Source organism: Hippopotamus amphibius, chromosome 4 (assembly GCF_030028045.1).
Source record: "Hippopotamus amphibius kiboko isolate mHipAmp2 chromosome 4, mHipAmp2.hap2, whole genome shotgun sequence".
In the NCBI taxonomy this organism is placed as follows: domain Eukaryota; kingdom Metazoa; phylum Chordata; class Mammalia; order Artiodactyla; family Hippopotamidae; genus Hippopotamus; species Hippopotamus amphibius.
This window is the reverse complement of record NC_080189.1, coordinates 68,259,145-68,286,063: the sequence shown is the minus strand read 5'-3', so window position 1 is coordinate 68,286,063 and position 26,919 is coordinate 68,259,145. Positions and strand designations below refer to the sequence as shown.

Here is a 26,919-nt window from a genome sequence, read left to right as displayed (position 1 = left end):
CCTTTGTAACCATCACCCCACTCATTAGCTGTGAATGCTTGTAGCTTCCTCTCATGTTGCCTAAGACTTGTCAGCTTCTATAACTATTCTTTCTTCTTTCTTTCTGACTCAGGATGATTGTGTCCCTTTGATCATTCCTTATTGAATAATACATAAAAGCAAGCCCTTAAACTTAGCATCCATAAACTAATCTGGCTTCACAATTGGACCCCAACCTATTTGGCCAGTCTTACATTTGGCTTTGACCTGCACAAAAAAGTCCCAGTCACATGAATCTACTTTTTAATCATCAGACAAACCCTGAACTTTTCCACCTTCATGCCTTTGCTTATAATGTGCATTTGCTAGGGGTGTATATCTTTCCCCGTGTATATGAGATCCAGTCTAGTCTACACTTGGAGCCTAGCTCACATCATGACTCCTCTTGCCATCTCTAATCAAATTATTTTACTCTCCTTCCTTGTACCATTGCGCTGTGTTTAACTTTCCACTCTAGCACCTACCACTTGAGTATGTGTGTTTTTCAACAGATAGATGCTCAATAAATGATAATTCAGTGGAGCTATATTGAAGTGCATGGGTGCTTGACAAGAGAAAAAATAATGTGCATTATTGAAGGCATCAAATAGTACTAACTTTATATTTTTACGTTAAAATAAAGTATAAATGTGGCATTCACATGTGGGTTAGTGTTTATCAAATTATTGACTTAATTAGAATAACTTTTCAGTTAGCTTAGTTACTGAAAGTATATCACTAAAAAGAAATCAGTTAATGCATATATGTGGAATCTAGAAAAATGGTACAGATCAACTGGTTTGCAAGGCAGAAATAGAGACACAGATGTAGAAAACGAACATATGGGCACCACGGGGGGAAAGCGGGGTGGGTTGGGGTGGGATGAATTGGGAGATTGGGATTGCCATATATACATTAATATGTATAAAAAGGGTGACTAATAAGAAAAAAATAAAATTATATACTTTAAATATATGCAGCTTATTGTATTTAAATTATATCTCAATAAAACTTTTTAAAAGGAAAAAAATATAAACATTGAAAAAAGAAAGAAATCAGTAGGAAAATATTCAGAAAACAGATAAATGACGTAGAGATAATGAGGACTACCCTGTATGTTAAAGTTACTGCTCTGTCTAGTATTAATCCTAGAACCACTGAAATTTAACACTGAAAAGACCTTAAATATCATCTGGTTAACCTTCCTATAGTGTCGATGAAAAAATTGAAGCCCACAGAGACTGGTTATTAATTATACTGCCAGTTTAGCTATCTGTGATTAAAATGCATGATTTCTGACCTGCTATATAGGTGCTCTTTTTATTTTGAAAAGCTGCCTTTTCTTGTTTAGATTATTGTTTCTTTTGTGGAAAAAAGGAGAAAGTATAACACCATTATATTAGATGTCAAAAACTCTAAGCAAATTATTTTCACCTCTATCCTTATGGTTTATTAAATAGGTCTAGAAATACATAAAACAGTAAAAAATTGTGCGTTTAAGAAATTCTGGCTTAAATGCCTTTTAAAATATATACTTTCTAATCTTTAAAAACAATTTCCATAATAATATTTTTATATCAATAACATATTATGCTAAGTACAAAAACATATTCAATGGGAAAATAGATTAAAAACTTGCAAATCTTTTGGAAAAGAAACAAATTCTAGATATAAAGAATTACCCTGGTATTGCATAATGTGCCTTTCCTTTGATCTTTTAACCAAATTCTTGTGTGGGCACATAATTGTTTCTGTATAAAGTATAATTGCATGAGCATAAAAATAGAAAAAAAGTGGGTTAGACTAGTTTGTAACTTTGTAACAGGTACCCACCTTTGGAAGCTATCATGCTGACAGAATAATTTTAATATTGGGCTTAAAATTATTTTTGCACCTAAAATCTGTATCCTTATATGTTGGTTTTAAAAATAAAACCTATTTGTTCAATGATTCACTTGACCTTGGAGACTAACTTTACTTTTAAAATCTAAGGAAAAATAGTCTTATTATAATGCTTGTGGATATCTATTAATTTTATCAATATTATTCAGTATTCAGATATGGTTTTAAGAGGGAAAGTTTCTATAGGCTTACTAAGCCAAACAATTTTTATCTTCCATATTAATAACTGCCCTTTTCCTTTATTTAGTTAGTTTCTCTATTCCTATATAACTAATTAATTCCCAAATCCTCCACAATAAATTGTGATTTGGAAACTTGTGCTTTCCATCTGTTCCCTCATCTTTTCATTATTAGTTTTCTCCTTTATTTAACTTTTTCAGTCTTTCTGAAGTATTATTTTTAGATGATGAGACTCCAAAACAGAACTCTGAATTATTATGTTTTTTAATTTTCCTATCTTCTAACTTCTTTTCTTTTATGCCTTTCATTAGGCATCTGGGACTTTTTCTACATCTATGATGACTTTTTTTTTAACTCTTCCCAGCATAATTTTTACTTCACAGAGAATCCACTTTTTTCTCAGCAGCATCCTTATTTGCTTTGATTCTTATTTCATGGATTGAAACTTTCCTCTTGTAAGGTGCCCTTCTCCCTGTTTTGCTGATTTCTTCCAAATTACTTTGTTTTGAAACAACCGCTTGGTGGTTATAGGTAGGTGGGTGGGTGGGTGAGGTTTAAGTCTGACTTATTAGAGACGAGGAAGGGGACTTGCATTTCTCAATGTTCAGTATATACATTTTCACATGATTACACTCTTTGGTATGGTACACCTACCATCAGAATTCCTGAGTACCCTGAGCTCAGAGTCCCTGTGGCTTGACTGCTGTAAAGCTCAAAGATCCAGGCTCCTGTAAGGTAGAGGGCTGGCATCCCCTCAGGTGCAAAGTGTGAGGGATAGTATTTAAAGGTCTAATTTCTTTTCATGAAGATTATCAATTAGTTTTCCTTTCTGTGTGAATCTGTGCATCCCCTTCACCACTAGCGTTAAGTCTATATTTCTCAGGTTTCTACGTGTCACCATGTGTTTTCCAGCTTCTAAAATTTTATTATTCTTATCTCCTCTCATGTTTTCTTTGTACTTGTGGGGTTTTGCCTGTTTCATCCCTTACTGTTATTACTGTAGTGGACCTTCAGTAGAAAGGCAGTGTAACTGTGTGTGTTCAATATTTCATGTTTTGTACGACCCCACTACAATTTTAAATTAGGAAAGTAGAGCTACCTCTGAAAATTGAAGTCCTAAAATTCTTCTCTCTCATCCAGGATCAAAGAAAACATTTATCTTTGGTTTATACTTGCTGAGATTTAGACTACAAGATACTTAGTGCTCAATATGTATATATACAATTTTATTATTACTATAATTATTAACTAGAACTTAAAGTTCTCCAAGTTTCTTCATTGGTTAATTGGGCAGAATTTATAGACAGCCATTAACTTCTGTTAATGTGTTTAGAAATTAGTATAAAAATATACTAGGGCCTCTACTTCATACAATAGTAAAGTGTTTTCAGACCAACTTTTCTGCTAGAAAAAACTAGAACATTTAAACTCAATATTTAAAAAAAAATCTGTTTGTAAATTTCAGGAAATTATCAAGGCAAGTTGGATTTGTGGGTTAAATTTCTGGCACTGGGGAGCTAGGCTTTTGCCACGATCTTTAAACTGTAAATTCTTAGAGAGGTGAGGGGCTGAGAAGGTAAGCAGCTTTGGTAGACTGGCTTGGGGAGAAAACTTGAATTATAGAGTCTTTTTAGCGAGTATATGATAGTCTCTAATTGTGGTTTAAATTTCCATTTTCTTTATGATTGATGATGTTGAGTACTTTGTTATGATTGACCACTCATAGATCTTTTTTTGAAGCATCCACTTGGTTTTTTGCATCTTTCATAATTGGGTTGTTTGTAATTTTATTACTGAGATATACGGTTTGCTCATATATTCTAGAAACAAGTCCTTTGGTAGATATATGTGTTCTGAAAATCTTTTTTCAAATCTGCAGCTGCTTATTTATTTTCTTAATAGCTTTTCTTTCATGAGCAGAAGTTCTAATTTTGATGAAGTTTCATTTACCTGTTTTTTTTCTAAATCTTTGATGGTTCATATTAGCTTGCATTGAGGTTGTAAAGATGTTGTCCTACATTTTCTTCTAGAAGCTTTATAGCTCTGATTTAAGGTTAAAATTTAGTTTCAAAGAAAGTTAAAATTTAGTCTTAAAGTTGAAATTCAGTTTGACCTATGTTCATGTTTGGTGTGAGGTAAGGGTCAAGGTACTTTTTTTAATATGAATATCCATCCAGCTGTTCCACTGTCATGTTTTGAAAAGACTGTTCTTATCTCATTGAATTATTTGGTGCTTGTTGACCATAGGTGTGTGGATCTCTATCTGTACTCTGTGTTTCCCATTGTTCTATTCGTGTAGCCCTTAGTCAGCATGTCACTGTCTTGATTCCCTTGATTTTTAGCAACTCTTGAAGTCAGGTCATGTATATCCTTCAGATTTGTTCTCCCTTTTCAGGGTTGTTTTTGGTATTCTAAGTCATTTTTATATTTATGTAAGTTTTAGAATCAGCCATGTTAATTGTTAAAACAAAGCTACTGGTATTTTTATTGAGATTGTATCCATTATATAGAACAATCTGTGGAGCATTTACATTTTAAAAATATTGAATCTTTCCATTCATAAACATAATATATCTTTTCATTTATATAGGTTTTATGTATTTTTTTTTTGGTGAAGTTTTATATTTTTTGCAGAGGTCTTGTCTACCTCTTGATAAATTTATCTAGTGTATTTAGGTTTTTGGATGTTATTGTAAATGATACGATTTATGTTTCATTTTCTAATTGTTCTTTGCAAGTGTGTAAAACCGCAAGTGTCTTTTTATCCTACCGTATCACTAAATATGTATACTTATATATTTATGTATAAACATATGTCAATATTTATGCTATATAATTTCTAATATAAAATATAATACATAACAAGTTATATAAGATCTAATAATTATGTAGCTATATAAGTTCTAATATAAGATATAATACATGATATATATGTTCTAATATAAGATATATATATCATATATCAGTTATATAAGTTCTTATGTATGGAATATGTACTTATATATATATAAAGTTCCAATTCTTTTTGATGATTCAATAGAATTTTCTAAATGTACCAACATATTATTTATAATTAAAAGATAGTTTTAATAACTCTTTTCTTATATGTATGCCAACCCATCACTGCTTCTCTGAGTACAGACAGAGCACCTTTCAGTGTTACCACCTGTCACACACCCCTTTTTTCAATTACTGCTGCTGCTGCTGCCTCCCGTCACCATGGATTCTGTGAAGCCCCTTTATTCTTGGGTCACTAGCATCTGATTAATCTTTTGGGCTTGTACTTCTGATTGGTAGAGGCTGGATCACGTGCAAACTCTATTTTCAAGTCAGGCTATTAAAGAAAAGGTATCTGGCTTTTTATCTGTTATTGTGCTTTATAAAGTCTGGCTTTCAGAATTTAGGGAGATGTTTCAGATGCTGCCCCAAATGAATGACAGATACCCACACACCCCCCCCACTTGTGTGTATATCTTTGAGCTCATGTTTCCAAGAAGATTTGCCAGTAGGCATAGGGTGTCTGTATATTGAGCTGTGCAAAATGGTCTAGCAGTCATTTATTCCCATAAGGAATCACTCATTTTAAAATATAGTTAGGCTTTTAGAAGTCCTTGCCTTGTTCCTGGTACTTAACCCCTTATCTGAGTGGTCTGTGAATTCCTGCCACTGAAAAAGATATTTTTACCATTTTATGATATACTAAGAAGTCTTGAAATGCTTAGTATCCACGTTGTGCTAAGTTCTTTTTTTCTTTCTGAATTTTTTTCTCATTTAGTATATGACAGAGAACAATTATCATGGTTTTGCAAATCAAGATATTTACGTCCTTTAGCAAGCCTAACATTATATCCTTTAATTCAGTAGGTAAACATTTCCCCTTGCATTTCAAAATCTTTGAAGTCTGTTTCCATTTTACAATAAATAGAACATGATAGCTTAGATTGGTAACATTTTTTTTTCCTTTTAGTGATGTGTAGGCTAGTTTTCCATATTATAAATATCTTAGAATTTTAAAAATATAATACTTATTTTTAAATATAAAAATAATAATGTTATAGATTAAGGTCACTGCATAATTATGTCTCTTAGTTGTCAGTGTCTTTAGTTAATATTATAGACCTCAGACATCAAGACTCTCCAGGAAATTATACAAACCCAACACAAATCTTCGTTCTACTCCTCTGTTTTTACAGCTGTGTCATTCTTTGTTTATCTCAAAACAGCACCTGCAGCCTCTTCTGTAGTGTCCTGCTGGTGTGTGAGTTGTACGAGGGAATCCTCAGGCCAGGCATGGACCTATGCCATCCTGTTTTCCTGAGCTCCCTACCACGGAGCCAATACTGTCTTTTTCTTTATTTGATTAGTTCAAAGAGTGGTTACCCTATGCAACTACATCTGCGATTTAAACAAATACACCATTATACCGATGATAATAATGCATTTTATGTCTTTGCATCCTCTATCAGAAAAATTCCTTTATTTAGCACTGATTTTTCCTTTCCCATACTGCTTAAGGATTAATCAAAACAATGGCTTACATTTGTATAGTGACCTACAGCTTTTGATACACATTTGTGTGTATCACCTCACTTTCACAACCAATGTGTGTCTTATGACAGGCTGATTATTCTCGTTTTGTAGATAAGAAAACAGTGTTTGACTAAGCTCATATAACAGTGGATGGCAGATTGCAAATTATAGTTGATTTCCAGACCTCTGAATCAGTTATTTCTTCTTATCCACTCTTGCCCTTTAACATCCAGGCTCTAAATGTCTGAACTCCTTCTCTTCTGTTATTTTTGAATTTCCATTTAATGATCCTTGTAGTAAAAATTTGAACAAATAATATCACTTTTTAGTGTTTTCTAGGTATATAACAAAAATTGGTAGAATTTTTATCTGAAATACAGTGTTTTTGTTAATGATTAATTCATCTTTAAGCTTGAGAAATGATCCCATATATCAATTGCTTTGAGGAGGGGAGGGATTTAGTAGTATTTGTTTTTGACAGAAAATAAATTTTAAAGAATGTGCCTTATTCTAGCATTGATCTTACTTGCCTGTAATCTTTTTTTCAACACCTCTTTTATTTCTAGTTATGTTTCGCCTCTATGACACGGATGGAAATGGCTTCCTGGACAGCTCGGTAATTTTTTTCTTCAAATTTTCTGTGAAAATTTCAAAGTAGTTTGTTCTGAAAAATGCAATGAATAAATTTATAGCTATTACCACAGAAGACACAATATAATTTCCATGCACTCGCACAGCATTTTTATCATCTGACTTTTTGAAAGCGAGTGATCTCAGGAAAATGTTAGGATTACAGTTTTTCTATTGAATAATTTTACTACAAAAAGTGACTTTTTATACACAGAAAGATGAAAAAGACTTCAACCCTGTCTGAATAAAACATAAGAGAAAGATGAGACCATTGATCTAGAAAGGAAAATATATATGTATCTCTCTCTCAATGAGATTAGACTTTTAGGAAAATATCAAGAATACAGGTAGAATTTAAAGGAATTATAAAGTCGATTCAGTCGTTTTATTGTTTTCCCACTTTTTCAAAGTACTCTTTGTCGTGTATGTTGATGAAATAGGTAATTATATTTACAATTGCTTTGGCAAACTTCCCTTTTAAAGATGTCTCATTCAGCTTTAAATCAAACTTGCACTCTGTCTATCGTTTTAGTCATAAAAATCAATAGAAGAAAAATAACATCTCATGGAAAATAATGATTAAATGTTTATTTTATTTGTAATATATGCAAATCATTGATAGTTTCCAGAGGAGTAGTTAGACTCTTAGTTCTCTAATCAGGGCCTCATGAGTAAATCCATCTTAGAGTCCACCCCATGATGTATTTTCTGTTTCACCTTTTATATATTATATCATGTCCTGTTTTATGAAGGAAATATAAGAATATTCACAAAAGAATAAGCGTCACATTATAGAAATTTTGAAGTACATAGGCACCTGTAAAACCAAATGTTTTGGTATATTTAATATTGATTAAAATAAACATTATTTCTGTAATGAGTTTCTCTCATCATCTGATGTCCCTTCCTATGGCAGAACTCAAACAGACTTTTACAAGCAAAGCAGTGAAGTTGAAAACATATTTATGTAACACTGAACAGGATAATGGTGCATTAGCTTCTCCAGAGAGAGAGAAAAATATATAATTCCTACTCTGGGAAATGACCACCAATCTGAATTGATGCTGTGATTGTGGGATTTCTTGTGTTAGGGTCTTTCTAATTTTTCAAATGCTATTATTTTTAAGTGCCTAGTGTGTTCAGTTTTCCACTTAGGAATATTAAGCTGCATGATACATTCGCTCATTTTCTGGTGCCATTTCACAGCTAGGAGTTTTCTTCTACATATATCAATAGGCTTATTATAGCACTTCTGACTATACTCATGCAAATTGTATTTTTAATGCAGATTTGCTTTATTTTTCTTTTTAATTAAATGAAAAGAATGTTTCTTTACTAGGCTTTTAGCTGTGGATTGGCAGCTGATTAGAAAATTCAGACAAATCCTTTTCTTGGTCTCCGGCCATTTTTGGTTAATATATAGTAGATTACTAGCAACATTTTTGACTATATTCCCAATATTAAACAATGAGCTGAGAATAAATAAGTTTATGATTAAATTAGTCTTTTTTGTAAATAAAGTTCTGGATTTAATTTCTGTGGTTTTCTCCATACAACTTACTGCCCCAGGGTATTTTCACTATCAGGTTGGAATTGTACCTTCTGATGTCATTTGTCTTCAGAATTTAAGGGCTGTATTCATATACAACAGAAGAAAATTAATACTTTGATAAATGACCAGTATGTCTGATAATACTAGTTAATGTTTATTGATCACTGTTGCCAGTTAAAATAAACGTATTTCATATAATAGCATATTTAATCTTTGTAGCAACTCTGTGAACTAGGTACTATTAGAGTACCCATTTTACTGCTGAGGAAACTGAGTCTTAGAGAGGTTAAACGACTTATCAAATATCACATGCCTACACAATAGTCCAGCAAAAATAGTTTCCGTTCCTCAGGACATATCCAGAGATTTTAATGGTCCCAAACCATTAAAGTGCATATAAGCAAAGATAAAGTATCTGGGAGATTAGTTACACACACACACACACACACACACACACACACATTCTAGCCCCTAATTCTAAGGGATTTGTGTGTAAATTTTTTCTTATCTGTAATACATAAATATATTTTTATTTGTATTTGTTCTAGGGCAACCAGTGTTGTGTAAATAACATTTTCATGATTACATATGTATTTTTTGGAGAAAGAAAGTAGCTTTCATCAGCTTCTCAGAGGAACCCATGACTCCTCCCCCTAAAAATCTCTTTTACTGTATTTTTGTCTTCATTCTATGAATATCAACCACATATGTTAGATCAGAGATTTGAGTAGAATAAATTTCATTAATGTACTTTCAAGCCTTATTCTTTTATACTTATTATATTTTAAATTATCATACTATAAAACACCACTTTTAATTATGTCATGGACTGACTATCCTTAAAATCATTAGCATTCACAAAGTATATTTAATCTTTTCTGAAGATACAGACAAATTAAAACATTAAATAAATTGGTATGAAAAAATGTTTTATTTAGCCAAAGCATATATATGAACCAGCAGTTCTTCAGAGAGTTGACATTAAGCAGAAGAATGTGAAAATTCAAACTAAAATTCTATCCCCTCATAAAATAAACTCTACATGCACTTAGCCTCCAAACCTTGACCGGAACACACCTCTAGCAGAGCAAATTATACCAATAAATGGATAGAGCAGTCAATATGCATTCTCCGTGTATGAGAATAAAAATAAACCTCTCAGCTGCCCTCAAAAACTTCCTCCCACTCTTTCACACCTGTTTTGAAGCCGTGGGGTCAGGATACTCAGTACTTAAAAATCACAGCTTGTGAAAATACGCATGCTCCTACTTTCATCAGATGCTGCTTTTCAAATAAAAATGTTCTTAAAAACCTTCTCCTGGAAGAATACCTTTCTTTGTATAGTTGTGCCCTCTCCTGGTGAATATTTCTAGACAAAGTACAAAAGGAATGTATGTTTAGGCTCTTTTTTTTTAATGTATAGTTAATTACACCTTTAAAATGAAGAGGTATATGTTTACTTTTTATATAAAATTAATCATCTCACTCCCTTTAGTTTTTGAGCTACAGGTTGAACAAATCAATTCCTGTAAGTCAAAGTTGAAGAATTTACTAAGACCTTGTGTTCATTTCCCCTCTCCTTCCTTCCCCCCAACCACCCCCCCTTCCAGGAACTAGAAAATATCATCAGTCAGATGATGCACGTGGCTGAGTACCTTGAATGGGACGTCACTGAACTTAATCCAGTAGGTATAGGAATGATTTAACTGTTGGCTACATTCCAGAAGTCCCCTTTCTCTTTCATCTTTTTCGCAATCCTAATATATTATTGGCATTTGATTTTTTAAACATTTTTATTGAAGTGTGGTTGATTTAAAATGTGTTAGTTTCTGCTGTACAGCAAAGTGAATCAGTTGTACATATACATAAATCCACTTTTTTTAAGATTCTTTTCCCACATAGGTCATTACAGAGTAGTGAGTAGAGTTCCCTGTGCTATACATAGGTCCTTATGAGTTATCTATTTTATATATAGTAGTGTGTATATGTCTTTTGATAACTCTAATTTACTATATCTAATCAATAGTCAAAGTGGATTCTGAACAAGAAAAGGTATATGTGGTTTTCTGAAGCTCTTAACAAATTAACAACTTCTATTTTTCTTCCTCATGTAAATTAATTTGAATGGTAGTCTAATATAGGTGTAGGTAAACAGAAGCTGCTGATGACACTGCTAAGGTCACACCATGCCACAAAAAAGTCAGAATTGATATGCTTTTTATGATCTCCATGATTTTCCTTATGTGGAAATAGCTAAAATAATCTAAAAGAGGATGAAGGTGATTAAGAAGATAATGATGGTTTACTACACACAGTGCACAGTTATCTTTGCACACAAGTGTTATTTAAGGCTCACAACTCTACAAGGTAGATACTACTACTTTATTTATTTTACAGATGAGGAAATTGAGACCACAAAATGTTTTTTAAATTTATTTTATTGAAGTATATTTGATTTACAGTTTTGTGTTAATTTCTACTGTACAGAAAGTGATTCAGTTATACCTGTATATACATTCTTTTTCATATTCTTTTCCATTATGGTTTATTACAGGATATTAAATATAGTTTCCCCCAAGTAGGACCTTGTTGTTTATCCATTCTATACATAATAGTTTGTATCTGCTAATCCCAAACTCCCAGTCCATCCCTTCCCACCCACCTCCCCCTTGACAACCATACGTCTATTCTCTGTGTCTGTGAATTTGTTTCTATTTCGCAGATAAGCTCATTTGCGTCATATTTTAGATTCTGCATAGAGGTGATATCATATGGTATTTGTCTTTCTTTGTCTGGCTTACTTTGCTTAGTATGATAATCTCTAGGTCCATCCACATTGCTGCAAATGGCACTATTTCATTCTTTTTTACTGAGTAATGATCCGTTGTGTACATATACCACACCTTCTTTGTCTGTTCCTCTGTCAGTGAACCTTTAGGTTGCTTCCATGTCTTAGCTATTGAAAATAGTGCTGCTATGATCATTGGGGTGCCTATATCTTTTCAAATTATAGTTTTGTCTGCATATATGCGTAGGACTGGGATTGCTGGGAGACCCCAAAATGTTAATTACTTGCCCAAAACTCTGCAGCTAGTTAAAGACAGAGCTAGGAAATTTTAATCAAATTGTTTAAAGAAATAGTATCTAACAATGCCTGTAAGAGCATGAAAAACCTCTTATTTTCAATAGATTTATACCAAAGTTACAATATTATTCAAATATGTATTAAAGCATATGCAATTAACATCTTTCACTTTGGCCACAGGTAATATTTGGGGGAGAGTTAATGAATGTTATTGATTTTAGTTTCTCTTTGAAACCAAGTAAGTTTAGCATATTGTACATTAATTAAGTAAATACAAATCAATTTTATGTAAATAGTTTACATTTTATATGAATTCAAAGAGCCTATTTAACTGCATTAATTCACATTTATGCAGTCAACAGCATGGTAATGGCATGATTATGTGATAGGAACACTCTAATAGCTTTTCCCTTGCTTTACAAACTAATGTAGTTAAAGTACAACAAAGTCAGGGCAATATCATGTAAAGGGAGAGCACCATTCTTACTGGGATTAGCGTTTTCCAAGTTCTAGCTCAGCTGATTTTTCTTTTTCCTTGTTTTCTTTTTGAACATGAACATGTGCGTGCTGCGCACCCAATGTGTGGCACATATCATTAACAAAATTGCAGTCTGCATATGAAATAATAAAGGCGATGGTAACGTGTATGTAATTCTAGGAATACTGCTTGATTCATCTTAATACTATTTTCACTGAAATCAAAAGACTTCTTACAAGTTTTGCTGCCTTTTTTGGTCATGTTAATGTAAAACAGCTTTCTGCATCCTACTTAATACCTGCGAATATAATTCATCTATCAATCAAGCCTCTTGTCCTCACGGGAGTAATAGAGGGAAGGGGATCTTTTTCAATCAGCTTTCAAAGCAGAAGGAGGCACCATCACATCACAACAAAAAGTATTTGGTGGTGGGAGGTTTGAGAAAAGGGGGTTCTGGATGCTCTAAAGAAGGGAACAGTTGGTGGTCAGGCAGTCTAATTAGGACAAATACCTACGGGAAAATACAAATAATAAGCTGTATAGCATTATTAGTCATTTGTGCCATACTGATAAGTCCACCCTTTCTGTGGGCAGCACAAAGGATAGAGAGTCAAGATCAAAGACTTGCCCGTGCATTGTGTTTGCTGTCATAGTAATTGCCTCATCCTGCCCAATGATTCAACAGCTCTCCCCGTTTCAAACACGTGTGTACATTTGTACACGTTGTCTTACTCCTGGTAAGTTTGCGTGATGAGTAAAAAGAATTGTACATTTGAGGTTGATGGCAATTAGTAGGGGAGACTGAGATGTCCTCGAAGGGAGTTTTTAAAAAGTAACCCAGGCTCTACCATGAGATTTATTAAGTACAAAATGCAAGTATCAGCCCTTTGAAATGAATGCTCTGTGTTTTACTTCTCTTTTGTTCATTTCTACTAGATCATCAGAGTCTTCGAGGGGTAGGGCCTTTTAATGAGACCCCTGCCATTTTGCCCAATTCTAAATGATTTCCCTTGTCTTTCCTTTTAGAGAAATGAAATAATTATTTCAGCATCAATTTGTTCCAAAGAGTCTCTTTCTGATACCTATAGATAAGTTTGTTTCCATGAAGGAAAAGACTCTGATTTTCAAATACTTCCTGAGGGCAGACACCAGTCAATCAAGTTCAGGGTTGCTGAGGCAAACAATACTTCTACCCACATATCAAGTATTCCATTTATCGCACCTTTTAAAATTTTCCTTCTAATGCTCTCTGTATTTCTTTCTTTTTTCAAATCGATTAGAAGTTCCCTATTAGATAAAGGTGGTGAGTAACTTCCTTCAGTGGATTCTACCATATTTGCCATCTTGATGCCATTAGATGGGAGGTACTTCTCCTTCCCAGCAGCCAAGGGTAATATGTTTGAGACTCAAGAATAATTTCTGCTAATATAACACTAACAATTCCTATATTACTCTTACTATATATGCTAGCTGCTCTTCCAAGATACTTATAATATATTAGCATACTTAATCTCACAACAACCCTTTGTATTAACAACTAATATTAGCACTATGCAGCCCAGAGATAAATGTATTACCAACAGACACTGTAGAGAACATTTTGGGACACTCTGTGCAAAGTCATCCTTAGAAAAGAAATCTAATCAAAAATGATTTGATTGTTTAGCTTCTTGGCTCTATTAAGTTCTGATAGGCAATTAAAAGCAACTTAATTCCCCCGCCCCACACCACTTAGCAAAGAATTATTTCAGCTCTTTGCCATGAAGTTAATTTGTTCAGTCATTATCTGGCATATATTTGAATTTTAAAAAATAATCTAGAGAAAGCAATTAAAGATAACTTTCATACTTAAAGACACTTTCTTGTTTAAGGTGTACCATCCAGTGACAAAATATTAAAAAGTTAAGCAATTATTTCTAAAAGTTGATCAGTATAAGTCGTCAGGTTCTAGAAATCATAACAAAGCTGCTATATTCTCAATAATAGGATTAACATGGTACCAAGTTATCTAGATATTTACCTAAACCCTCTACTTAGCTGCTAGTCACAGTTTATTTTAACCAATTCATTGCAGTACTCTGTTTTATCATGTGAAATTTATTTTATTGATTTATGTCAAGTTTTTCCTCATCTTCTTTACTCCAGATCCTCCATGAAATGATGGAAGAAATTGACTATGATCATGACGGAACGGTCTCTCTAGAGGAATGGATTCAAGGAGGGATGACAACAATTCCACTTCTTGTGCTCCTGGGCTTAGAAAATGTAAGCATTTACACAGAGGGGTGGCCTGGCGGTAAGTCAGTGGGGTTCCCTTTTATACATTTTGATTATAAAGTCATCTGGCTATTTTCTACCATTACGTATATAGTGAGTGCCCAGTCCTTCTAATACGTATGTCAGAGTGCAACTTAACAATAACTCCTTATATAGTAATGCTTGCCATGAATATATTAATTCATTTTAGGTATTACCTTATTATTTAATACATAATTTCTGTCCTTTCCCCCACTTTTTAAAGTACAATCTAGTTAACAAAACATTGACCTAAGTTTATGTAATGCAAGAATCACCCCAGTATCACTGCATTCTGTGATTCTTGTGGTGCTCAATCCCCTTATGTACTCCCCCTCACCATGAAGATGATCTATTTTGTTGATAACCAAACCCATCGTTGGAGGAGCCAATTATATATAGAGGTGATTGAGAGTGTGTGTGTGTGTGTGTGTGTGTAAATGTTTTCCTTACATATCAGCAGTCTGTCAAAGTTCTTCCTTCTAAGCCTGTCAGAGTTTTCTTATATCAGTGCCTCCAGGGGTAATTAAAACTAGCGGTTTGGGGAATAAAGTAGACCAACCTAAGATCAGAATGTGATATGACAGTGATTTTGAATCCAAATCTTGCTGCCCCAGCTTGATGTGAATTTCAGTAATAGTTAAATTAAAAATCCAGTGAGTCAACACTGGATTTTTAAACTTAGTATTAATAAACAAGAATTAACTGTAACATGAGTATAGTAAAATGTATACTTAGATTCAAAGAGCATTATATAGAAAGTCCACGACATGTAGACTATTTAGAGTTTTGAGCTGCAGGAACCTAGTCTCCATTGCTTTGCTGCTGATCCCCAGATTTTTCATATTTCTTGTTACCAGCAGAACAGTGTTTCGGATTCAAGACTGTACCACAGTCACTCAAGATACCAAATTTTTTACAAGTCAGTTCTCAAGAGATCTTGCAATCTGTGTTTGTAAAACATGTGAAAATATATAAAAATATGTTTGTACATATTTACATATGGATTTGGGGATATATAAATGAGTTTGGGGTGGTAGAATTTGTCTCCATTTCACCTGGATCTTCAAATTATTTTACATTCAGGCTAATCTTAGCCTTCATGAGGCTCATGGGATTTTAGACATGTTCAGAGGAAGGAAAAGAAAAAAAGATGATAAACAGGAAATCACTCTTAAAGTACATAGTTTATTAATACAAAGTTAATATAGACCTTGTTAATAGGTACATATTTCTACATCTTGAAAATGAATGAAGCAATACTTCTTGTATCTGATGTTCTCATGCTATGCATACCCTAATATCTTTTTGTAATAACTGACTATATATCTCTGTATCATAAATATTTGTTTATTTTTAATATACCTTCTGTTAAAAGCATATGTAAATCAGACTGTTGAGAGAAAACAGAAAGAAAACTGACAAAATGTTAACTTTGTAAGGTTTGGTGTATATTCTATACTGGAAAATAGTTGGCAAATGACTATTCAAGAAGTTCTAATGATAATGGTTCCCTAGAAGGGAATTTTATAATTTTAAAGCTAAAGTGTTTTTATACTAAATATTTATGAAAATTCTTCTATGTGAAAATGAGAGAAGATGCAGGAATTAGTAAGAAAATCACTTGGTAGTTGAGGGTTGGACAGGAAAGGGCAGAAATGGAGATATAGTCAGTCATCTATATTTTTAATATCAGAAAATTTTGAAATAATGTTTTCTTACAGAAAATATTGCTTAGAAATTTTTTAGTTTTATTCATAAATACAGATATTTGTGAAATTATGAAAGTAGCATGAGTAAATATAGTCCACAACTCTATGTGGATTTAACTAAAAATATTTTAAACAAATAAAACATACCTCATCAGTTTCTAGTATAGCAGTAACTTTATTTCAACGGAATGACAGTTCTTTGCCATTAATGTCCATAATTTACTTTATATTCATATTCTTAGATTTATATTTTATGGTTTTTGTTAAAAGACTTTTTTTTGCGGGGGAGGGGAGCTTACCAGGAGAAATCAATGCAGGGTTTCAAAGAAACCCAAGTTGTGTTCCAAAGCTGTGTTCCCACTGATGGCCACTAGATGGCAGGGCTACATTGTTTAACACTTGTAGGTCAACTTGAATATGAGATTCGATGTTTTCCTTATGAAGAACAATTCTGAGAGTGTTTTCTTCACTTCCTAAAAAAAGAATAAGCCAATAACATTCTTAAAATTGGCTTTTAATAAAATGGCTAAGCAATGTAATTGTGATCACAAATCAGAGCATATATTTGTTAAAAACAGCTTTCTAATTCCCAGGCATGGTAAGTGTTTTACAAACCAGGAATGCCACAGTGACAACTGAGTGATGAGGGCCTTTTTTTAGTAATTGAGATTTATTTCCTTTTCTGGAGGCAGTTAATGTGTTATGCTATTACCTGTAGAAAATTTGATTCATGGTGCCAATCCCCCCCACCCCACTACCCACTTTTGCTTATCAGATTAGAAATCTAAAAGCTTTAGGTTGAATTCAGCCATTTATTGTGAGGCCTGTCTTGTTATATTGTCCTATATACTGTTTTCTGTTGTCAATGATGAGCTCAGGGAGTAGATGCTAATTGATAGTGCATGTTAAATACCACAGTGTATTTGAAAGTGACCGTGGTATACTAGCCCAATTACACAGATAAGAATATTGCCCTGGGAGAGAAGTCCTCACGTGTAATGTAAGGCAGAGCAGTTGTCATCTTATTGTAGTTCATTTTCCTCCATCAACAGAATTTTTAAAAACTACTCTATTTTACATAATACCTGTTTTGGTGCCAAAATCAGAATCGTAGTTTATCAGCATCTTCTTCTTTATCAAATGCTGGAGGGTAAGAATCATTTCCTTTCTCTTGCAAGAAGTCCTTCAGACTTCATGAGACCCAGTATGAAATGGTATAGTGTCTTACATCTGAAGGAAAATTGAGAATTTGGGGTGGCATATGTGATTTTGATTACAATAAAAAATTATGCCTGAGACTGACTTATTCTTCCTTCAGCATTCATCTCATTGAAGAATTACTTTCAAAAAAAAATCTCATTTTGAATGAAAATGTTTTTGAAGAATTACTTTAAAAAAAAATCTCATTTTGAATGAAAATGTTTTTCTTTTTAAAATAACTGTATCTAAACTCTGCTCCAGTGATTGGCAAACTTTGCCTGTAAAAGGACAGATAGTAAATAGTTTAGGCTTTGTGGGTCATAAGGTCTCTGTTGCAAGTGCTGGACTCTGCCACTGCAGTGCAAAAGCAACCACAGACACCACCTAAATGAGAGAGCAGGGCTCTGTTCCAATAAAACTTTATTTATAAAAATAGCTTGCTGGCCACTTTTGACCTATAGTTTGCTGACCCCTGATTTATTCTATCGTTAATCTGTCATACAAACAGAATGAGTTTTAACTGTTTTTAAATCATTTTGGAAAAAGAAATCTGAGATTTTGATTATTATTATTATTATTAGCCTCGATTAGACCACTGCAGCAAGACATAAGGACTAACGAAGAGATAGTAGAGTGGCAGTGAATATTATCAAATTGACCTTCACCCTGGCTTGGTCGTTGACTGACTACATCATTTTGTGCCAGACAGTAGTCCTCTCTGGACATATAAAAAGAAGTTAGGAATACCTTTTCCTTTTCTAATATTCTCTGAGTTCAAACATTTGTTTTCCTAGATGAACAAGATAATTAGTAATGCTCTAATTCCTGAAATCTGTAATCTTGGATCATTATTAGATTTTTTCAAGGAAAATTACTGAATTCAATTATCATAAAAACAAGAAGACACATTTAAATAGGAGCCTAGCTTAAAATGAAGATACCTTAACTTCCTAGTCTTGGATGGGTGGGCCAAATCTGACCTCTATGACTTTTGAATGGTTACGTATGTTAATTTTACTCTATGAGCTCAGAGTCCTAGTCTTTAATCCCTATATGTAGTTTAAACTTTGCCATTGATTGAAATGTTTTAGGATCTTTTGTTTTGGCCTGATTCAATAAAAGTAATTGGTTTGCTTCCTGATTTCTGATCAGATGTGTCCCTTGATGAGTACAGTGGAAAGCAGAAGATGATATATTCTTAATAGACTAAGCTATATTTGGAAAACTAATGTTTCACACTCTATTTTTTAAAATTTAATTTGGTTGAGATGTTGTTCTGCTGTTTATACATTGCTCAATCTAAAAAGGAGTTATGAAATTGGATGAATGCAACAATTCTTGAGATTCCACATTGGGTCATTCAAGGAAAATAACCATGTGATGTTACAGACTGTTGAATTGGCATTTGAACCTTAAGACTATCAGGGTCTGAGCCTGACTTCAGAATGTGGGATCTGGAGATGGGCAGGTGATTGCAGCTCCACTCAGAATTTTAGGACTTCTCTCTGCATTCTCTTTGCTCAGGCCTGATATAGTTCATCTTTTTGTCTAAAAGAAGAGTTTCTTTCATATTGTGATAATTTTTTGGAGACCTTGAACAGAAAAATAAGGTAATTTAATGGTGCTTATTATTTAATGTGTTGGAATCCATTTGCGACCTTAGCTCTTCTGTGTGTCATAAGTGAAGTTAGTTGAAACAGGGACCTGGCCAGGCGGGGGGATGGGACATTTTGACTGTGACATTAGTGAAGTTTCTCCTTGAGGTCTTTTGGGAAAAAAAATGATATTATTGATAACAGCCCTAGTTCACTTGAACACTATGCAATCTTGGAAGTATTTAGGGGAAAAAACTAAAACTTTAGAAATCACTAGGATAATGAAATAGTTTTTAATATTTTCCAAAGAGCATTCTTCTTTTGAAGCCTCCTTTTGACTTATAGGGGATTAAAAAGTGAGGAAGACCCTGGTGCTCCCTCTCTGTGTGAATTTCCCTGGATTTCGTTAAACATTTCTCTAATGTAAGCACAGAACTGAACTGCTTCATTATAAAATACAGTGTTTACTAAATATTAGGAATAAACTTTTATTAAGAGTAACGTCTGGTAATGAAAAAACAGGAGAACACAATTTTTATTAAATAAAGTGTTGTAAACCTACAGACACCCTTCTCAAATCTTTTGGCTGAAACACTGGGATGTTGCACAACTCAACCCAATGATGGTAATAATATTTGCTGTTTATATAACACCAGTCTTCTGAGTAGCTAAATTGACTTCACAGGTATTGTATAATGAAACCTCACACCACGGCCCAGGCGAGGAAAGTGGTTACTTTCATTTTATTAGGCAGGAAAATAAGAAAAGTGAAATGACTTATCCACATTTTCATCAGAGGCTAGGAATCAAGCCTTCCAGATTCCTTCTTCACTGCTTTTTTATAAAAATAAATTCCTCTCTATGACAATAAATATTTATTTGCAATAGAAGTACTAAGAGGTGTATGCTCTACTGGCTGATAGAATATAGTAAGGGACAGATTCTCCCCCTTCCCCACTAAGTTTACCGTCTAAATAAGACAAACAAGATGAGACATGAAAATACAGAGCGCTGGAGTGTAATTTGCACTGCTGAGAAGTAGTTGGCTCCTGGTTTCAATTTCTTCTCTTGAAGTCACATACATATTTCATCCTTTGCATATTTTGGCAATGTATCCGGCTAAGAGCTATAAAGCTATTTAATTTGTTTTTTGGTAAAGCATTTTATGTCTGGGTAATGGATTTGTACATCAGTGGCAGCCTGTAACATGGCTAAGTGTTCTGATTGACAGAACACCCACGTTCAGACTTGTTTATTTTTTGATAAGGAAAATGCCAGCTAACTTAGTCCATATGTGCGCTTCAACAGGAGGAGGCTTATTCACATGTAATGGACACTCATTTAAAAATAAAGTGACAAGGCTTATGAGAACAGTAATATGTATGAAAATTAAATTTTCCTTTCTCTTTTTCACTTAAAAATGTTTTTAAGCATTAATCTAATTATTTAAACTAATTAACTAATGCTTAATGCTAACTTTATCAATATATTTAAAAAATTAACCTCTAAACTTTTAACATCAGGGTAACTTATTCTTACCTGAAGGAATAGAAATTTTGAAATATAGTTTGGAAACTATAGCAAAATTAAACAAATACATAAAGCATTCCATTCACATAATAAAGATACTAGGAATCTTATATCTCAATCAAACCAGAATTGGATTCAGAAATTACTATAAAATCTATCTCTTAAGTTTTTGGGGAAAAAAATGAAACACCATTGTCTTCTGATGTCCTCTCCATGACACCGTCTGCAGAAGTGCTTTTGCTGAGAACTTGTTAGGTGTATGTTAGGAAAATGAAGCTGAGCACTGTCGACAACCATGAAGGGTCTGAGGGTTACCCTACTTGCAAGTGAACAGGTGAGCTTGCCACAGTTCCACAGGTGCTGGCAGAGGACAGGAGTGCCGGGGCCAGAAACAAAGACTTGTTTACTCACAGCAAAGAAGCAGTAGGAGCTTCACATCTAAGCTAGTTCTCCCAGCCCACTAAGTCTCTCAGGGGCGATGGAGAGAGGTCCAAGTAATTACCTTGCACAACATCAGAGCTCAGAACCCCTGGCTTGGGGAAACTAAATCTTTTATAATATGCAGGAAACAAACCTGATAAACCTTTGCTTAGAAGGGAGAAATTATCTTTATTATAATGGACAGTAAGGAAACCTGCCCTCTGCACACTCAAACACCTTTGAAAAGATAGCCTGGAAAAAAGGACAGTTCTTCTGCTTACAAAATGTGCAGAAATTCAAGAGACCCATGGAGAATTATCTCCCAGGAAGCATTTTCATTAATGTTTCATATTATGATGCAAATTTGACATTTCTGGTTCTAATGCAAGAATTAGTTACTATGGATTTAATTGGGCACTTCAAATCTGGTGGTTTATCTCTTGACTGGGAATGAGAAAAAGTAGTTAGGAAACATTATTATTAGTATTTTATTATCCAGAGAAACAAGATGATCTGAACATGTTTATATTGTCTAACTACCACAGAATTTGTATTAGTGCCCCAGCACATAATAGGTGCTCAAAAAATATTAGGTCAGTGTGTTCTAAGAAATACGGCAACTTGACTAACCTGAAAAACTGTGACCTGCATTGGTTTCTATAGAATACCAATAAATGATGTCTAAAATTAATCTGAGTTTGATACAACTTGGGGAACGATGTATCGTTCAACAAGGAACTGCATGTTAGTACAGAAGATGATGGTAACGTAAGTAATGACATAGAATAATTTCATTTAATGTCTTGACCTCCTTGTAAGGAATTGAAGAGATTCATAAACATCATATTATTTCATTTTACTTCAGTCTTAAACGATGTATCTAATAGAGTAGCTATTATGATATTATATAGAGTTTTACTTAGAAGAATAAATAATAATTATAGTTGTTTTGCTAAAATGTGAATTAATTAAACTCAAGGTTTTATTGTGTCAAATAATGATAGAGGTTGTTATAGGTAAACACAATAATACAGTTTTAATATTTTTGCCATTTTTCCATGAGGTGAAAATTATTCATATTTTGCAAAATAGAAGTAAAGAAAATAATAATGTAATTAGAGCCTTGCAAAAGTTTATTTTTTAAAATTTGCTATTTGAGACATACAAAAGTTATAACGGATAAGGAATCCCCCAATTGAAGCCTTAGAATATCATGAATAACTTACTTTTAAGTCATTCTTTCCCATCCATCCCACCCCCTACCTCCTTATTAGAGCTAACCACCATCATGAAATTTGCATATTTCTACTATTAAGCAAGGATTAACATATTCTGTCTAGGTTTTCATCTCTCAGAATCTTCTGCTCAACAGTATTTTCTCTTTATTCATTTATTTGTTTATGGAATTGTGCTAAGAGTAAAGTGTACAGAGGTGAGGCAGACACGCCTCTGTTCTGAGGAGTGCTCAGTTTGGCAGGCGGTTATGATGGTTTGGGACCTGCTGTTGAACTCTTGACATTAGACGAGAATTTGTGGGTTGCTATAGCACCCGAGATTTGTTAGCAGGATCTCATTCCACTAGAGCACATGTGTTTTTCTAGACTCTGTGGCGATCTTAGAGAAAGTCAGGGATGAAATAACAGATTGTCTTCAAATGCTTCAGTCCAGCTCTGAATTTTATTGGCACTTACATATTCCACTGTTTATTTCATTAAGCGAAATCTGTTTCTCTTACGTCCCGTGCAGAATGTGAAGGATGACGGACAGCATGTGTGGCGACTCAAGCACTTTAACAAACCTGCCTACTGCAATCTTTGCCTGAACATGCTGATCGGCGTGGGGAAGCAGGGCCTCTGCTGCTCCTGTGAGTATGTTTGCTTTGCCCAGACGTCATCACCTCCGGTGAGGAAAGGTTGATTTCATGGAATAGTCCTATTGGTAAATGGAGTTAAGAAATAACCTGAGCCTTCCCATACCTGTGATTTATGTTTCCCTGCAGTATGTTTCTGAGGGTTTAGATCACTCTAGTTTTAACTTTCTTGACTTTTGGAAAACTCTCTCCTTGGCAAAGAAATAAGGACATTTTCCAATTCACGAGCCATTTTCTTTCCACTGTAATTTAATTTATTCATGATTCCTGTTTCTTCTGGGAGCATTATGAAAATGTCCACTGGTCTCTCATTTATATCTTACACATATTTGTCCTTCCTTTTCCCCTTAAGTTAGTCACTTTATTCATATTGTCTTCCTATAATGAGCTAATTCCTTTCAGTCTTTTAAAAATAAATATTTGATTATCAGTTTCCATTCAAATTAAGAAATCACAAGGAATACAAACTAATCTTATACCTCAGGACATGATTTATAATGCTATCAGGAAGAAAATCTTCATATATGGTTAATGAATATTAGAACCCAAAGTGTTGCCAGTTCATGAATTGTGGCCATTATTTTTATTTTGGTGCAATTATCTTTGTAATATTTATTTTATTCTGTGATGTTCCGCCCAATAGAATTCTCTGGTAATGTATGTAACAATTAACTTATAAAAGAATAAATGAAGAATTTTTAAATAAACGACATGCATGCCTGAGGAACCATTGCATTCCCTGATGCCTCTGTTAAAACAGAGGGACTAGTGAGTCCTCCTCGCTGAAGTGTGACTTTGTTTTGGTCCAGCCTGTTGTCCATGTACGCCCTTTTCTGCAGTGTATGGAGTTACTGAAACTGTCAAGTTTATTAGACACATCCCATTTTTGTGCATTTATATGAAATCTAATTTCTTATCTGGCTTCCATGTAATACATAATTTGCAGATATTATTTTTAGTTAAAAGCTTCTTTGGTAGCATATTCAGGAGTTGACTTTCTCTCAGATATTTTATTTGACATTAAAAACCATACTGTAGGGCCACTTTTAAGTGCTTTCTTAGGTGTTTAAGAACTTTAATAAAGTTACATAAAATTACCCCTTGCCTCTTTAGAGGGCAGTTTCTGGTGGCCACATTTATAAAGCTAGTTACACTAGAACATGTACAAAGAAAGTAATTTGTTTTCAAAGTTTTATTAGTTTATGGAAAATAATTTTTCCTGGTACTTTCTATTGATGGGAGCTTATGAAACAAAATGATAATTCTCAAATATTATGGGCAAGGTCATGTAAGAGTGAGAAGCTTGCTCACAAATTTTAACTGGTTAGTGTGGCAAATGTAATACTCAACATTATGGCCAGTATGGAAGAGAAGAGGAACTGTTTTCTTCGTCAGTGTCGCCAAAGGAAATCACAGATGTGGATATTTGGGAAGGGTTTTACTATATAAATAAATACTATGTAGACTTAGTTTTTTTTCATTCTAATTTCATGCAGTGGTTAATTTTTGTTTGTTTTGAGAGAGCTACCTGGTTGTTTTTTACTTGATTTTTATTCTATGTATTTATGCAATTAGAATTCTTAATTTGAAACTGGTGTTTTATTAAAGAATGTCTGTATATGACCCTGAGTTATACTGAGAATCAAGCCGTGAAGTAATTTAAAGATGCCAATAAAGTGTATGTGTTGGTTTTATGTCACATTTTGTACACACACACATGTACACATGTGTTTGTACGTGTGTATATACTTATTTGCATATACATATAAAATTTTGCATATATATATGTGTGTGTGTGTGTGTATGTGTACACACCATACACTTCCCAGCAAATGTTGTTCCTTTTGGACAAACAGTGCCATGATGGCAATGAGGTTTGAAGTTTAACTGAAGGCCTGGCATGTGTGATGAAATCTATTCTCTAGAAATAGACTAATCAGCCATTTAAGGTTTAGATAAATCAATAGACAAAATAGCATAAACTCATGGGCTTTTATTCCCATGCCTGCCAGCTGCTCTCATGCCTATACTTTGTAAAATATAGATCTCTTCCTTCTAGCAAATGACACCAAGCCATTTGGCAGTCATCAATTTGTCTTTAATATTTTTGTCATCTGGGAATTATTGTGAAAAATTTGAGTGAGGCCTGATTTAATTAAGCATTTCCTGCTATGCCATGATAGAGGAGTCTTGGTTTTTCACATGCATAATATTTCCTGTACTAATTGGCCTTTTGTATTCCATGGTAAAAACAGTCGACTTGGACTTTTCCTTGATGTGGCTGATTGGATTGATTAGGGAGCAGTGGCTATGAAACGAGGTTCTGTTAATGTCATTCTTTCTCTATAAAATTGCAATCAGAACCAGGATTAGCTCTGAATTTGTGTACATGTTTCCTTTCAGTTTGCAAGTACACAGTCCACGAGCGCTGTGTGGCTAGAGCGCCTCCTTCTTGCATCAAGACTTACGTGAAGTCCAAGAAGAACACTGATGTAAGTGTGTGGCCATGCTTGCTTTTTGAGGGTGGTGTTTACGGATGCCTGCTCTTACCACAGTACTCTTGTTCTGTTCTAGGTGATGCATCATTACTGGGTTGAAGGCAACTGCCCAACCAAGTGTGACAAGTGCCACAAAACGGTTAAATGTTACCAGGGCTTGACAGGACTACATTGTGTTTGGTGTCAGATCACAGTGAGTAACATCGGAGAATAAATTACTAGCATTCACTCGTGATGAAGATGGTTTATCCCACGTTCTTGGATGAGTCCTACCCTGGAAGGCCATCCTGAATTTTAGACTAAGTCCAAGTTAGCGTAAATTCATGAGGCCTTCTTAGCTCCTGTGTGGCTCCCAAGGGGATAAAGGTCAGGGTCAGATTTGTCCTCATAGAATCCAGAATTTTAGAGCTAGTGACAACCTTAGAGATAATACTGTTATAAGGGTTTCAATCTCTGCTCCATGGAGTTCTTGGAGCCACCAGGAAGGTAACCAGACACCATGGCTATGGGTGGGCAGTAAGCCTGGGATAATGACTGTGTAAAGCTCAGCCATCTCCCTGCCCCGAAACACTATTTTGGTAAAGTTTTCTATTCTACAGGTTCTAAATTTATTTCAGTCTTAGAATCTATGGGCTTAAAAAGGGTAGAACGATGAATAATGTGGTACAAAGACTTAATTTGATAGTGAAGATACAAAGACCAAGAAAAATCTATGTGAATCATCAGTGACCACATGGCTAGGTAGAGATGCAAGTGGGTCCATATTTTAGTTCTTAATGCTTCTAAGAACTCACTTAACCCTTCTTTACAACGTGGTGTTGCCTTGCTCCTTTAGTTAAATCATATATTGAGGAATTAGAGATATGGATGTAAATGCTGGCCATTAATGGCATTGACAGTTGAGAAAGAAGAGGTCACTTGGTCTTTCCTGGGAAATCTTAGTACTCTACTTAGTTTGCTTAATTGTCAGAGCTGCTTCAAGTAACTTCTGGAATAAATGCAGTTGTTGATGGTACCTCTAATGTTTCATGTTGTATTTCTGGAAATTAATTAGAATGCACATTTTTAAGAATAGCCATTTGTTACAATTTAGTGCAAAAACATTTATGGGGCTGGGTTTTCTCCCCCATTGGTTTTGTTTTCTTTTTACAACTTGTGTATGAGTCATCTTGTTCTTGCTTTTGTGGGAATAAAACAGTAGGGAGCACTGTTTCCGTTAAGCAAATACGTTTCTCTGTAGTGCCCCTCAACACCCCTCTCCAACACACACAGCATTTAAAAATTTTTCTTAAACACACACACACACACACACACACACAGGATAATGAGAAAAACAAACAGTGACTTGCATTTCAAAAGTACAATTAAGTACTTTTTTTAAATGAACACATTTTCTTCAATCATTTTCAGCTATTACTTGGCTA

The 26,919-nt window shown here is 34.0% G+C and overlaps 1 protein-coding gene across 7 annotated transcripts in view; it reads left to right on the top strand.

The window, feature by feature from the left end:
• DGKB (diacylglycerol kinase beta) overlaps positions 1 to 26,919 on the top strand; it is a 623,008-nt gene that overhangs the window by 113,138 nt on the left and 482,951 nt on the right. For all 7 annotated transcript variants that reach the window (XM_057731678.1, XM_057731674.1, XM_057731676.1 and 4 more), the window contains 6 exons: positions 7,197 to 7,246; positions 10,423 to 10,497; positions 14,521 to 14,640; positions 22,874 to 22,991; positions 25,401 to 25,489; positions 25,572 to 25,688. In XM_057731678.1, coding sequence (XP_057587661.1) covers positions 7,197 to 7,246; positions 10,423 to 10,497; positions 14,521 to 14,640; positions 22,874 to 22,991; positions 25,401 to 25,489; positions 25,572 to 25,688 — 569 coding nt within the window. The remainder of the gene's footprint in view (positions 1 to 7,196; positions 7,247 to 10,422; positions 10,498 to 14,520; positions 14,641 to 22,873; positions 22,992 to 25,400; positions 25,490 to 25,571; positions 25,689 to 26,919) is intronic.